Source organism: Papilio machaon, chromosome 26, assembly GCF_912999745.1.
Source record: "Papilio machaon chromosome 26, ilPapMach1.1, whole genome shotgun sequence".
Classification (NCBI taxonomy): Eukaryota; Metazoa; Arthropoda; class Insecta; order Lepidoptera; family Papilionidae; genus Papilio; species Papilio machaon.
In genome coordinates, this window is record NC_060011.1 from 870792 (window position 1) to 886403 (window position 15612).

Genomic DNA, 15612 nt, shown 5'->3' on the forward strand with positions numbered 1-15612 from the left:
TACCTTCCGTTAAAATCGGCCCAGCCGTTCCGGAGATTACCGGGAACAAACGCGGCCTTGCAGACAGGCATACAGACAAAAACAAAAATAAAAATTTAAAGTTTTTTTATTTAGCATCTACACAAATATATCTGTACGAAGTGTATATTTAATTCGATATAACAAACACTCCAATTTTTGTTAATATATTTAATATTGGCTAAACTGTAATTGAGTCAAAATAAAGTTAGGTTATGTTGAACCATGAAGTCCATCCTTACCATCTCAATTGATCCAATCTATTTTCTTATACATTTGCTTAAATGCAACACTTATATGGAACATACATAAATGCCTTTCGTTGACGTCATCAACCTGTTTACCAAATTAGATTAAATCAAACATGTCTTTATCTAAAGTGCTTTTAAAAACTACAATTGAGTCGCTTTGATTTTATTATTTTTATCTATGTATTCTTATTAAAATGATAACAAAACTCGTTAATTGTCACTTTAGGTTCACGAACGGAACATGAATAACAGAGATACTCCCGAGCGATTTTAAAAAACAGGTTATGACGGATGAAATAAACATTTCCCGCGTAAACGTAACGGGATGTCTATAGAGTTGTAGAGATTGTTGAGTTTTGTCTTTTTAATTTTTAAATGAACACAGACATTCTAAATTCAGACAAGTACACTAATTTTCAATATTAATTGTTGCTTTTATATTTTTTTTTTCGTGATCCTCCGACGTGTTTTGGGTCGGAGACTTTATTTACATTTTTATTTATTACTTATAAATATTAGTACTGAAATCTTCTACTGTTGATTTGTATTACCAAGAGTTACCTGTATAAAACTTTTGTTATCTCTGTCTTTTTCAAAGGAAATTAAAACGATGCAATTTTTTTTAGGACACGTATTTCGATAGTGAAACCACACTGTTACATATGCAATTAACAAAACGTAATCTTACGATATTGCGTAAGAAATAGTCGTATATTTTTTGATGTGAAATGATAAAAAAAACTCTACCTACACAATTTCACGAGATATCCGTTAAAACGTAGGCGACGGAATTTAATTGCGCATATGTTTAACGCAGTTAATTTTTTATGTTCGCCATAAAACCAATACCATGAAGTAAGCACACGACATTCTGTATAATATTTCTTCTCCATAGATACATCTAATATATAAAATTCTCGTGTCACAGTTTTCGTTGTCATACTCCTCCAAAACGGCTTGACTGATTTTGATGAAATTTTTTGTGCTTATCCGGTATCTATGAGAATCGGCCAACATTTATTTTTCATAACCCCCCCCCATTTTTTAACTGCGCGCGGACGGAGTCGCGGGCAACAGCTAGTAATCTATAGATGGAGCGTATAAAATCGGCGATATAATTTTGACGTCTAATCGAGAGTCGATTTCCAAAATTCATTTTGTATTGTAGATCATTGAGGAAAGTTGCTCTAGCAAAAGGCCTCCGGATACCTACAGGTTACATCTATGTTCTTATCTTTTACGCCTAGTATCAAGTCAACAGAGCCAGCATTGACTAAGGCCTAGTCACCCTTAATATGAAGTAGGTTCAATTTCCTCATTGGGAACGCGTATGAGTTGTGTATAAAGTTAGCCTTGAAAAATACAAAAGACAAAGACATTGTATCTCATGTGAGAGAAGGAGAGAGACCAAAATATGTACTGTGAATAAAAAAACCTATAATAAACATAGATTATAACAATAAACATATAATAAAATTAATAAATACTGGCTGAATAAATAAAGAAAACTTAATGAGTAGTCTATTTGTTTTTCCAGACTATGTTCTACATCTGTGCTTTATTTCATCAAGATCCGTTGATCCGTTCTGCTGATAATTTCTAACAAACATCCATCCATACAATCACATTTATCAATTTGGTATCGTAATTTTTTACTGATATCAAAGCTCAAGTCGTGTTTGAATAGTAAATAACTTCTATATTTGATTTGAGAGGTCTGCTTTTTATATTATACTCAGTAATAATGATCGTACCTGTCAATTTTTTAAGTCCGCGCCAAATTAATGTAGATTGTATAAAGACTTTTGCATAATTTTGGCGTCAGACGGTTACTATGTCGTAAGTTGTGAAACCTTGTTATGCAAATTGTATTTTTCGTCCAATTTAATTAAAAAGAAACGCAAGAGTAATTATTGCAGACCTTTCGGTGCCATTTTTTATTTTATTTACTACTAGCTATTTATATTATGCCAGTGTTGAAATAGTTGCAGTTATTCAATCTTATTGTCTTATCTTACTAATTTAGATGAATGAATGGATGGATGTTTGTTTGAAGGTATCTCCAGAACTGATGTACGGATCTCGGTGAAATTTGGCATATTCTAAAACACATAGGCTGTTCTTTATTTTTTTAATTCCGCGCGGTCGGAGTCGCGGGCCACAGCTAGTATTAAATAAGATTATTCGAAATGCAGATGGAATAATTTTAGGCAGGATTTTGTAGAGTCCTTAAAACTTATTTTTAGCAATTTCTTTTTCTTATAAATGGCTAGTAAAAACTCTTGATAACTATAAAAAAAGTCAATTCGGACTTCTCTACGTGCATTTTCTCATCTTCCATTGTGAAATTGAACACTTAATTATGTACGTACTAGCTGTGCCCGCGACTTCGTCCGCGTGAAATACTATTTTGGATAGCATTTTTTTGAGCTAATTATTTTATTTAACCAACGTGCTATGCTTTGATGTATGTAGAAGAACATAGAAAGAGGTGTGCCCGGACCGCGCCAAATGTAGGTCCTGGGTCTCTGCCTACACCTCTGGGTTGCGGGTCGAGAATTATGTTGTTGTTGTTTTTTTACTTAAACTTATAAAAAATGCCAAAAAATATTAAACTTACAAAATATTCACATAAACATCTTCCCATACAAACTTTCATCCCCTATTCTGTTTTGTTACATTGCAACCTTGAGGGTAAAACTTTTACAAATTTCAAATGTCATATTTATTTATATCAAATCAGCAGCCTAAAAAATAAGTTTAAAGCGTCTAACTGTAAAAATGACGATACTTCCATACAAATTTCCACCCTCACTTTCAGCCTCTTATAACCCTTTTTTCGCGTTAAAAAGTAGGCTTTGTCCTTCCTCAGGCTCTAGACTAAATATTGGTAAGGGTAATAGCAAAACATATTAAAGAAAACATTCAACAAAACCGAATATATTGCCAAACAAAATTTCACCCCTATTGTTATTTAGCACCCTTGGGGGTAAAATTTTTCGAAAAATTTAATTTCATATTTATCTTTATCAAATTAGCCTTGAAAATAAGTTTCATTCTTCTACCTGTAGAGATGACGATAATTCCATACAAACTTTCACCCCCACTTTCAACCCCTTACAACCCCCTCTTCGCGTTAAAATGTAGACTACGTCTTTCCTCAGGCTCTAGACTAAATATTGATAAGGGTTACAGCAAAGCATATTAAACAAAACATTCACCAAAACCGAATATATTGCCAAACAAAATTTCATCCCCTATTGTTATTTAGCACCCTTGGGGGTAATTTTTTTACAAAAATTTAATTTCATATTTATTTATATAGAATTAGCAACCTCAAAAATAAGTTTCAAGCTTCCAACTGTAAAAATGACGATAATTCCATACAAACTTTCACCCCCACGTTCAACCCCTTGCAAACCCTTTTTCGCGTTAAAATGTGCCCTATGTCCTTCCTCAGGCTCTAGACTAAATATTGGTAAGGGTAATAGCAAAACATATTAAAGAAAACATTCAACAAAACCGAATATATTGCCAAACAAAATTTCATCCCCTATTGTTATTTAGCACCCTTGGGGGTAAAATTTTTCCAAAAATTTAATTTCATATTTATCTTTATCAAATTAGCCTTGAAAATAAGTTTCAATCTTCTACCTGTAGAAATGACAATAATTCCATACAAACTTTCACCCCCACTTTCTACCCCTTACAACCCCCTTTTCGCGTTAAAATGTAGCCTATGTCCATCCTCAGGCTCTAGACTATCTGTGTACAAAATTTCATTTAAATCGGTTCAGTAGTTTTTGCGTGAAAGCGAGACAGACAGACAGACAGAGTTACTTTCGCATTTATAATATTATAGTAAGGATTCTATGAGCTAGTTGGAATGCGTCTTCTAGCACGCGATTTTCTCACGGAGACAATAAAAGAGCGCGTAATTACACAGATTAAAATGTACAAACTAGTGGCTCTTTATTTGAAAAATAATCTGAGTGAAAAAGAGAAAGTTTTAAAAATATTAAATGAGACATTAAGCACTGCTAATAAAAAAGAAAACACAAGATTATTATTTATGAAAATCAGTGAATACCTCTCTTTATTACCATAGAGAAAATTAATAATTTCTTGTTTACGAGGGAAAAAAGCTAATGCTCAATAGTCAAACAGCCAACATGCGTGTCAACATTTAATTATTAAAAATCTCCTAAAGTATTTGGTAACATTAAAACATTACATTAAAACAAAATAAATATGACAAAAGGCGTTATTCCTGCATAAATCCAGACGGAAATCACATTAGCCTGTGCTCAACGGCACGCCTGCATAGTATATCTACGAAAATGCACCCAGACATTTGTATAGTACACTGCCTCACCCTCCTTTACGTATCAATATAGACGCAGGCAACTTTACTCATACCTATACGTTCATTTTAACACATCTCTTGACTCTCCTTTTCAATTAAAATAAATATCAACTAATGACTGAAAGGTAACGTTTAGCTTCGCTATTTTTAAGTGATAACTTAAGCTTAAATTATTCGTAAAAAAATGTTTGCTTGATGCTCTACTGTAATCCTTAAAAGGAGGAAAATGGACCACTTACTTTTTTAGGGCCATTTTGCACGATGTTTTCGTATTCCAATCCCTCCACAGACATATTTCTCACAATTATTAAAAAAAACCACAGACACTAAAATAAAGGTGTTCGTTTTCTTATTTATTTTTCGATTAAAGCACACGACTTAATTTTCTTATTTTATTGGAGACTGTGGTGTATAGACGTCGCGATAACACTGAGTTAATAGTTTGTGTAAATCACAGTCTCCCTTTAAACTATTTGGTAGAATTAAGCGTTCGAGTCAAAATGTAAGTTGTGCCGCCGGCCGGCGCGAGTGCAACAACCAATACAACACGCCCACACAGCCTCCCTTGCTCCCCAACGAGTGAATACATACACCCGTGGCATGCGTACATATACATAACATAGTACAGATATAGTGCCTAGATGTTAAATGTAAGGTGCAGTTCACATACGACGATTTCGATTTATTTTATTTTACATTCCGTTTTATCTTATAAAATGTTGCTATGAAATGTGTTATTTACACGTTTTCATCGAATTTTCCTACACGTTAAAATATAAATGCTTGCTCTACGCTTAAAACGAAAAGCAAAAGTTTGCATCTATTATATCAATTTTCTAGTATGATCCTGATTAAAACAAACGTGTATTTATTTAATAACGGTTTTTATGATTTAAATCGGGAAAATTTAATTTTATAAAAGTGTGGAATGAACTTAGAAAAGTTATAAAATTATCTTAGACGAGTTCTAAAAATATTTTTAAAAACATTTTCAACGAAAAATTTAATCTTGAAACGAAACGTAGTATTATCGAAACTGACATTTCCGAATTATATTGCCAGCTTCGAAGTTTAACCAAAACTGATGGTAATTTTTGGAAACAGGATTTTTTTTATTTAATAAATAAGATTTCATGTTATCTTGTCACAAGTCCGTAACACGGAAAACTTTAAATACTTATTGAATGTATTCGTAATCGAAAATGAGGAATACCAAATAGGTAAAATTTTATATTCATTTTTAAAAAATGCTTGATTTTCTTTTAGTATTAAATACACTTACAATTGCAGTGAGTCTTTTATCGTTTTAAGTAATCAGTTTCAAGCTTCTGGGGAAAAAATCAAATCGCAGATTCTGTTCAACAGCTTTGGCAACCTTCTTTGCAAATATTGATTTTCCTCGCGCTCAGCAATTTGTCAACAAATAAAATACCGTGAGGTTTTATATTTTATGATAACTTAACCATAACAATAAATGAATAAGTATTAATTGACAATATAATTTTAAGTGAACTGAAAATGTGCGAAGAATTAAAGTTACTGAAACAAGGGGCAGAGGCCAAATTGTTCATATGCAAATACCTCGGAAAACCGACTTTGATCAAAGAAAGATTTAAGAAAAACTATCGTCATCCTGATTTAGATTCTACGATTACAAAAGAAAGGATTAAAAACGAAGCACGATCAATATTAAGATGTATTTTAGCGGAAGTTAAAACACCGGCATTGTATTTGGTAGATTTCGATAGACGACGAATTTATATGGAGTATATGGAAACCAGTATTACGGTAAAAGACTTTATTATAAACGTAGTAAAGAATGTAGAAGAAAACGAGGATATTTTAAACTTCATTGCCAAAGTAATCGCTGAATCTGTGCGAAAAATGCACGATAATAACATCATACACGGCGATTTGACGACTTCTAATATGTTGTTAGTCGAGATAACACCGACTAAAGTTAAAGATGATGCTAAATGGTTAAACCACGAAAATCTGGAGTTGGTGATGATTGACTTTGGCCTATCTTACATAGATTCTAGTGCAGAAGACAAGGGTGTTGATTTGTACGTTTTAGAAAGAGCTTTTATAAGTACACATAATAATTATCCGAAACTGTTTGATAAATTTCTGGAATACTATAAAAGTTACAGTAAGAATAATGTCAAAGAAATATTGAGTAAGTTTGAAGAAGTGAGAGCGAGGGGCAGAAAGAGAACAATGGTAGGGTAAAACAGAAGACTAGTTTCATAGGACATATATTTTATTAGTAGGTATCCATTTTTGTATGCAACATATCTGCATATCTACAGTAAATGAGTATCACCTTTTTTTTTTTTAAATTTTATGACCCGCTAACATACAGTAACATAGACAAAGGTCTAACCATAGACCTATAGAGGTCACATCTTATTTGGAAATGAGTGTCATTCATAAACTATACTCTAAGGAATATATAGAATCATCATCAATCTGCCCTTATCCCTATGGAGGGTCCGCACAGTATGTACTCCTTCATACATCTCTATCAGCTGTCATATCTGAATTTACCCCCTTCTTACACATATCCTCTTTCACACAATCTATCCATACTTTCTTTGGTCTTCCTCTACCTTTTTAGCCATCCACATTCAATCTCATTATTTTTTTGTTTATATGAACATCATCTCTCCACATAACAGACTTTAAAATTATGGTTAATCAACATCTATAAGTATATATATAAAAGAAAGTCGTGTTAGTAATACTATGTATAACTCAAGAACGGCTGAATCGATTTGACTGAAAATGGTGGGCAGGTAGCTTAGAACCAGGAAACGGACATAGGATAATTTTTACCCCGTTTTCTATTTTTTATTCCGCGCGGACGAAGTCGCGGGTAAAAGCTAGTAGATAATAAATTTCCACTTCTGCAGTACATTATTATTGTATAATAAGTATGTCCTTTTATCCCCATTAATCAATATTAGTGAACATTTTAATATGTAGTATACTACAATGTAAAAGTTATGTTATTTTATTAGATAAAGAAGTATATTTGGTCTTATAAGACTTTAATCATTCTTGTTAGAAATAAGATAATTATTATTGTGCATTTACCAATGTATGTTTTAATAAAGTATACCTTTGAAAGGTTTTTAAGTTATTGTTTAATTTTAAATATTTATATACCCAATCCTAGTAATAAATGTAATTCCAAGTTGTTGCAAGGTAAATAATTGTTTTTTTTATATTTTGAACAGTTTTGAATAAAACAAAACATCATAGTCCCTTTTTAAAAAAGAAAATAATATCTTGATATTTAGGTTAATTAATTCTTATCTTACCTACCTTTTTTTTTAATTAATAATATTTTGGTAATAAGAATGATCTTTAATGAGTCTTAATAAGTTGCTCGATTAAAGAAATGTTGGAGCTGTAAAAAATGTTATATGAAGTTTTGTATACTTATGGGCAACTCGGGAATTTCTAGTGCTACAAACATTTTAAAATTTTGTTTTCTACACATTATTAGCTTAGATCATTGAACTTGGGAATTCCAAGAGAGAACTAAGCTATTTACCTAAAATCATCAAAATTCTTCCCTGAAAATTCAAATTCCATTAATGTCAGAAAATGTGATGCCTTTGCCTTTTATAAAATTAAAAAACGCATCTATCAGTCATCTGTCATTGGCATTGCGGATAACCTCAAAAAACTGTTTACAATTTATTGTATTTATGAAATAGAATTTACTTAAAATGAAGCTACCTATAAGTCAGTTATCACAGTTTATTATACGACAAAGTAATAAGAAAGCATTTTTGTCTATAAGTAAGTTGATCAGTTGATATTGTATTACAAGAATTTTATAAAGAAAAAAATAACAAATGTATTAATTTTAATTTTTAAAGGATGTTTAAGTACACAAGAAGCTACAGAGCGTCGGCATCGTCTCTTCACTTTAGAAAAGAAGCGGCAATTAGAACTAGTTGGTCGAATAGAAAAAATTGAAGTAAAATACAAGGGTTTACCAAAAGAATGCACATTGGTTATGAATAAAGACATTTCTACACCATACGATTGTGCTAAACGTACGTAATTGTAAATAATTATATTGTAAAAAACTTTCAATTCATGCAACGTAACATTATAACTTTTATCTAACTTTTAAGCCAAGTTAGATAAAAGTTACAATATTTCTGCAGTAAATAACATTAGGAATAAAACCTTTGTGGTATAATACTTATACTAAATAAATTAATAATATATGGTATTCCAGATCTTGGAGAATGGCATATGGAGAGCAGTGCTTTGGCCTTATTGGATAGTTCTGTACACTGGGACATGCATAGACCTCTATCAGAGAGTTGTACACTGGAAGTAAGTAACAGCTGTAGTACTACTAACTTATTTGGCTTTGTAAAACACCTGCAGTAGTTATTTCTGTGAGAAATTATAAATGGTATAGAAATTACACGCAAGACATGATTAGAGTCTTAGTTATACTTTAGCCCAGTGATTGTCAAACTTATTTCTTTCACCGCCACCTTTGAAAATCAATTATATTTCAGAGCGCCCCTAATTTTTATTCAGCTCTAAAACTTAAAAACCACAATTTCACTACTTTAATTAATTTCAATGCCTCCCATTTTTTGGGCCTCTTATCATCCCCTCCTAGGTTTCAAACGCCTCCAAGGGGGCGTTATCGCCCACTTTGGGAAACACTGCTTTAGCCTATTGATTCAGCTAAATTTGTCACATTATAGATTTAACAACAATTCTTGTAGGTAACAAAATTTACATATTAAATAGTATCATTTATAGGCAGTTTTATTACTGACATGTCGATTCTCTTTTTCACTTGTTTAAAAAAAATATATAATGTTTATTCCATTCAGTTTCAGACATTTAACATAGCAGAGCCTCAGCAAGTGAACAAGGCATTCTGGCGTACTTGTTCATTAGTGCTGGGAGCCTGTGCATCTGTTGCATTTAAGGATAATGTTACAGTAAAATTGCACAGCTTTCCGGGTCCCGATAGTGAGTATATCTAAGAATTTACATACATCATATAAAATAGCTATAAAATACAACTGCAACTACTTCATGCATACTTAGGTATAAAAGGCAAGAGAGGTGTCTCAGAATTTGATGACCAATGCACCATTTTTTTTCTTGTAAACAAAGCAAATTATCTTACTAATAAATGCAAATCTTTGAATGTATGGGTGGATGTTTGTTAGAAGGTATCTGCAGAACAGCTCAATAGATGTAGGCCATAGTCTGGGAGAAAACATAGGCTACTAAGTTCTTTTTTTATTTCGGATGGAGTCACAAGCAACAGCAAATATTCAATAAAGTTCATAAAAATCATAATTGTTTCTCCACCAGTTCGCAGTGGTTCATTTATCTACGATGTAGATCTTCCCACATTACCTGATTGGCAACCAACACAACAAGAACTTCATACATTAAGTGCGGAGTATGTTAAATTAACGAGAAGAAATGATTTGATAGAAAGACTAGAAGTGGGAGAGGCGTTAGCATTAGAGATGTTTTCGGATAATGAACATAAAACCAAACAGATACCAGATATAGCTAAGGCTAATGGTGAGTTTTTTTATATACAGTCAATTCTGGATAAGCAAAAAACCTTTACAAGCGAGAGTCATTATCAGGTACCAAAGGACTACCTCCTTAAACGAGACACTTGAGTTAGAGAGAAATTTCTATGAGCGAGAAAAACATCGCAATCCTTTAGATTCTGACTTATCTAGGTTCGACTGTAATTAAATATTGCTTTATATATATATCTTTATTTTTTATTCTAACTTAATTATTTTTCTATGTAATATACAGGTAAAGTGACACTATATAGGGTGGGCAATCATGTGGATATATCTAAAGGGCCTTTAATAAGTAGCACGGGACAGATTGGTAAAGTTACTGTCTCTTCAGTACACAAACTTTTGGGTAAGTTGATACAGGATGTTTTTAAATTCTCCCTTATCCAGTTACAACTTAGGGACCTTCAAGAAAAGAGCGTATACCTTCCTTAAAGGCCGGTAATGCATCTGCGATTCCTCTGGCGTTGCGGATGTCCATGGACGTCGGATCAAATAACTTTCAGTCCCTTGCTCGTTTGCCCCCTTCTCCTATAAAAAAAACACAGTTACACTACCACGGCTTGAGACTAACCTAACCTAACTTACTAGCCTAACATGAGTAGGCCTTAGTCAACATTGACCCAGTGCGGGTTACTTAAAACACACACATATTAATTTCTTCATAGATATGTGCAGGTTGCATTTGTATCTTTCTTTACTATAGAAGATAATTTGAGTTTAATTTTTTATGATTATTTATATTTAACCAGGATCATCGGAGAGTGATGTAAAGCAGTTGTATCGTTTCCAAGGTGTGGCGTTGCCGACTGGCGCCATATTGAATCATTTCGCCTTCTCTATACTGACGGATCGTGCAAAGAAATTGGTAAGGCTTTAAAACTTGATGATTTTTTTTTCACTATTTGTAGGCAAGTAACATAATGTTATATAATATGCAAAGTGTGAATGGATAGTTATCTGTGGTTCTGACAGCACTATAATGTTAACAACCAGGTTAAAAAGAAACATTTGATAAAAAATATTGTAAAATTTATTAACTTAGTGGACGTCATTCAATCCTAAAATATTTTTTCTATATTAGCTAAGCTAAGAAGGCGAAGTATTTTTTTTTTATTTTATATTATTGTTTTTTTTTTTCAGAATTCAGCGAGATCACCAATAAATCCATTTGGGGAAGGGAGGGATTTTACTCCACAGAGTATGAAAGCGCAAGCTTGAAATTATTATGTCAAATGTATAGGCTTTCAATCTGTAGCTGTCTCGCTCACTCTCATAGATTACTAATACGACTATCTCTTCCTTGCAAGTAAGAAGTAGCATTGGTCAATTTTTCATCATTGCATTTTTGGCGTAAAATTTATAAATGATAAAATTGTGGTGTAACTCAATTAAAACTTTAATTATTATCAAAAAGCCTATACATCAACAAAAATTTAGTTTTTGTTTAGGATTTTAGATCTAGGTTTATATAAATAAAGCAATAAGATATATTTCACCGTTTTTTTATTATGTATTTGACATTTGTCGGTGGCTCAGAGGTCAAACACCTTTTGATTTGTAATCTGCAGGTCCTAAGTTCGAATCTCGTCATGTACCAAAGTGTTTTTAGATTTATATATGTACATTTACTGACGTTCTTACGGTGTAAGAACACATTGTAATGCAACCTGCATATATCAGCAAAAATAAATTTCACAGATATGTGTACTGCGGAGGGCCGTTTGGACACGTTTAATGGAGGTCTGTGATCTCTGCCTACCCCTCTGGGTTACATGCGTCAGTTATGTGTATGTACAAAAACTTTTCCTATTACATAAATACACTTATTTATTTTTATTGTAACCTAGGGTCCCTCTGCTGTCAAATGTGTAGGATGCTGTCAAATGTATAGGATACTGTCAAATATATTTAATTTTAAATCTCTACATAAATTCAAGAAGTTTTCTGTTTCTTGGGATCAGTAGGGCCTTCCTCATTTTCATTCTGGAATATCGGCTGAGGCTGAGTCTTTTTATAAGCTGGGGCGACCCAGAATGGATTCTCTTCTGCCTCTTTGGCATATTTCAGGATAGCCTCTCTTGGATCCTGTTCATCATCTACTCTCTTACTTAACCCTAGGTTCCTGATCACGAATGAACTCAGTGTACTTCCTGATGCCGCTACCCTTCCACCTTGACCTGATGTGATCGGTAAGTCTGGTCGTCTTGATTTAACAGGATCCAATCTATCCTTTTCCATTCTCTTCTTACTAGTTCTTAGTTTCTCTTGTCTGAATAATGGTAAAGCATGAGGTGTGATAATTTGTTGGGTACTGACGATTCCTACGGATGATTTCTTTCTATGTGTTTTAACTATACACAATTTAGCTCCTCTTAGACTTCTTTTTTGATCGTAATAACATTTTATAGTACCATTTCCACAACCTACAAAGATTTGGTTCAATTTTGCGTGCCATATTGATTTTATAACATGAGATTTGGATACTTCTATACTTGTTACGTGTTTATACGTCTTTGTGTCATAAAATAACAGTCTACCAACATCTTGATTCCTTTGTAAAGATTCTCCGGTGAATATCAAACTATCATCAGGACTAAATCCACAGTCCGTTTGTTCATATCTTGAAAATAGATCGTTGAAGACGTTTAGAGGTTTTTTGAAGTTTCTTAAATCCCATAATTTTAATGTGTCATCGTTTCCTCGACTTGCTAATTGTGTCCCAAGATATGAATAGCAAATGCTTGATATTTCTGTTTGTTTTTGATGTGCATCTCTTAGTAATGTTGTGGTATTGACAAAGTTCCGTCTATGGTCCCACATCTGTATGGAACCATCGAAGCATCCGCAAGCAACTGTGTTCCCATCTCTTGAGAATGTGCAAGCGGTAGGATTGGTCCTTAAGCCTCCTTGTTGACGAGGTTTTATGACGGATTTATGTTGTTTCGGGTTCTCTGTCAACCATAGACGGAGTGTGCCATCTTGTGAGCACGTCATGAACTCTTCACGAATGTGCGGATGCCAACAACCACTGTTTAGGGATGCTGTGTGTCCTTTCGTTCTGAAAAATTTAATTTATTTAGTAATTTAACATGTATTACTAAAGTATGTATAATTTTTCTAATCTTACTAATATTATAAATGCGAATGTTGAGATGGATGGATAGGTATCTCCAGAACAGCTCAACAGATCTTGATTATATTTGGCACAGATATAGAACATAGTCTGGAAGAACACATAGGCTACTTATTACGTTTTTTTAATTCCGCGCAGACGGAGTCGGGAGAGCTAGTACAATATAAATAAATTCAATGCTACTAAGGTTTTTTTTTTAGTAATTTAGACAAAATATGAAAGCCATTTCATAGTGTGGGAACTATTTTTTTTAACAGCGTAATAATATAAAAGTAATGTGATAGTAGCAAATAAACGTAACAGTAATTTGATTAAATTTTTACTCACTTTGCCATATCCGTGATATATTGGTCACCCTTCACACATTCTAGCACTTCAAAGCCATCTCTATCAAGGACCTTAGCCTGCGCTGCACCGCTGACTACTAGGATGGAGTCACCAGTTGCCGAGTACTGTAGAGCTTTGATCGGATGATTCTCACAAGGTTGTAGTGTTCTGAAGGAACGCATTGATGAGTCCATACCTGTTGAAAAAAAAATCAATTTAGAAATCTATTTATTTTGTGGAAAACATATTATGTCTAGTAATTTTACTAGTCTACTATTAATTTCATTTCCCAATAAAATAACCATAGTGTATCGAATTAAAAAACTATTCTAATTATATCTTTTTTTTTAACTAAATCTAGTAGAAATCTTACTAATATTATACATGCAAACGTTTGGATGGATGGATGGATGGATGTATGTTTGAAGGTATCTCCAGAACGGCTCAACAGATCGTGATGAAATTTGGCATATATGTTGAGCATAGTCTGGAAGAATACATAGGCTACTAATAAAAGTTTTTTTTAATACCGCGCGGACGGAGACGCGGGCGACATCTAGTCTAAAATAAATAGTAAAAAGTGTACTTGCCAGCAAAATCCCAGAAAGCTACATCATAATCTACTGATCCAGTTGCCAATCGTGCTCCTGAAGGATCCACAGCTAGAGCTACCACTGCTTTACTGCCATGAAGCATTTCCACCTACAATATTTAATATCATTGAATAGTTATTCATTAAATTGAATATTATTCTTACTACTAACCTACCATTGGTTTCTCAGACCAAAATCTCTGTATAAAACATATTGTAATGGGAATTTTCGTCTTAGAAACTCACAATTAATATTACAAATGCGAAAGTTTAGATATATGAATATTGAACATAGTCTGGAAGGACACATAAGCTACTAATGAAGCTTTTATTTAATGCCGCACAGAGTCGCAGGCAACTGCTAGTTTTCATTAAAGTGACTACACAGAACACTGTAGTGGTGTATAATTTTTTTTGTCATAAAATTTGCATGTAAAAGTTAAGATGGGGGCATTCAATGTGTTAAGTAACTAAAAACAGATGAAAGTCTACTTTTGATGCCAAGGGTCTAATAAAGTTAATAAAGTATTTATTTACTTATTTATTGTACCTCATGTGTGTTTGGTATCTTTTTTTCCAAGCTAACATCATCATCATCAGATCCACTCAATTCATCATAACTGTCTTCTTCACTGTTTGATTCATTCCTTTTAGAGGTAGTTTTTACTTTAGAGGTACTCTTTGTATTTCCTTCTAAAATTTCTTTAGGTATTGGTGGTCCTATAAGTTCTTCACTATCGTCTTGCAACCCCGGGGGAACGGGAGGACCGATGTAGCTATCATCTTCACTCTCAGAGTTATTTGATACTTCTTTGTTAGTTTCAGCATCTATTTTATTTTTGGTGACTTCTTGAGCAGTTTTCTTTGCTTGTTCCATCATTTCTTCGACATTAAAGTTCTTTGCTTTCTTCCCAAAGTTTTTAATACCCATAATTTGGTGTACATGTTGATTTTCCAAGTCGTCGGCTATCTCTTCAATTTCTTTTTGCTCTTGAATTGGTATTCTACCAAACGTACCGAATCCCGATGTCGAAGCATCATCTTTTGCTGGTTTGTTTATGTTTAAACTGATTTTACCGAAGGATATTGGTTTTTTATTCATTTTAATCTGAATATTCAAAGTTTAATGTTGTTTAATTGGTTATGTTTGTCTGATAAATACGTTTTGCGTAGTAAATCTTGATATCCTTACAGTAAGTAAAATATGCAAACATTAAGTTCTACTACAGAAATAATTAAAACTATGATAATATGTTATATGCAATAATATATAAATCATAAACATCAATTCCATTTAATGACCATCAATAACAAAT

The 15612-nt window shown here is 32.9% G+C and overlaps 4 protein-coding genes across 4 annotated transcripts in view; 2 read left to right on the forward strand and 2 right to left on the reverse strand.

The window, feature by feature from the left end:
- Positions 1-5254, reverse strand: part of LOC106717898 (coactosin-like protein) — a 42721-nt gene extending 37467 nt beyond the window's left edge. Inside the window, exon 1 of the mRNA XM_014511853.2 lies at positions 4875-5254. Within this exon, the coding sequence (XP_014367339.1) occupies positions 4875-4928 (54 nt within the window). The 5' untranslated portion in view covers positions 4929-5254. The remainder of the gene's footprint in view (positions 1-4874) is intronic.
- Positions 5255-6016: 762 nt separating this feature from the next.
- On the forward strand, positions 6017-7167 carry LOC106717858 (EKC/KEOPS complex subunit TP53RK). The gene has a single exon (XM_014511788.2). The coding sequence runs from the start codon at positions 6154-6156 to the stop codon at positions 6865-6867; it is 714 nt and encodes a 237-aa protein (XP_014367274.2). The 5' UTR covers positions 6017-6153; the 3' UTR covers positions 6868-7167.
- A 1134-nt stretch (positions 7168-8301) lies between these two features.
- Positions 8302-11586, forward strand: LOC106717770 (39S ribosomal protein L39, mitochondrial). Its single transcript, XM_045684548.1, has 8 exons — positions 8302-8448; positions 8529-8708; positions 8897-8997; positions 9516-9657; positions 10009-10227; positions 10477-10590; positions 10994-11109; positions 11385-11586. The coding sequence occupies exons 1-8, from the start codon at positions 8376-8378 to the stop codon at positions 11460-11462; spliced, it is 1023 nt and encodes a 340-aa protein (XP_045540504.1). The 5' UTR covers positions 8302-8375; the 3' UTR covers positions 11463-11586.
- Positions 11587-11772: 186 nt separating this feature from the next.
- LOC106717768 (gastrulation defective protein 1 homolog) lies at positions 11773-15506 on the reverse strand. The gene is made up of 4 exons (XM_045684403.1): positions 14847-15506; positions 14295-14406; positions 13705-13900; positions 11773-13302 (listed from the first exon to the last, which is right to left on the reverse strand). The coding sequence occupies exons 1-4, from the start codon at positions 15396-15398 to the stop codon at positions 12177-12179; spliced, it is 1986 nt and encodes a 661-aa protein (XP_045540359.1). The 5' UTR covers positions 15399-15506; the 3' UTR covers positions 11773-12176.
- Positions 15507-15612: the final 106 nt, after the last annotated feature.

Coding starts and splice junctions, on each gene's coding strand:
- LOC106717768 (XM_045684403.1), bottom strand. CDS start 15,398: ATGAATAAAAAACCAATATCCTTCGGTAAAATCAGTTTAAACATAAAC. Junction 14,407..14,846: donor AGATACCAAACACACATGAG/GTACAATAAATA, acceptor TAAATATTGTAG/GTGGAAATGCTTCATGGCAG. Junction 13,901..14,294: donor AGCTTTCTGGGATTTTGCTG/GCAAGTACACTT, acceptor TTTTTTCAACAG/GTATGGACTCATCAATGCGT.
- LOC106717770 (XM_045684548.1), top strand. CDS start 8,376: ATGAAGCTACCTATAAGTCAGTTATCACAGTTTATTATACGACAAAGT. Junction 8,449..8,528: donor GAAAGCATTTTTGTCTATAA/GTAAGTTGATCA, acceptor TAATTTTTAAAG/GATGTTTAAGTACACAAGAA. Junction 11,110..11,384: donor CGGATCGTGCAAAGAAATTG/GTAAGGCTTTAA, acceptor TTTTTTTTTCAG/AATTCAGCGAGATCACCAAT.
- LOC106717858 (XM_014511788.2), top strand. CDS start 6,154: ATGTGCGAAGAATTAAAGTTACTGAAACAAGGGGCAGAGGCCAAATTG.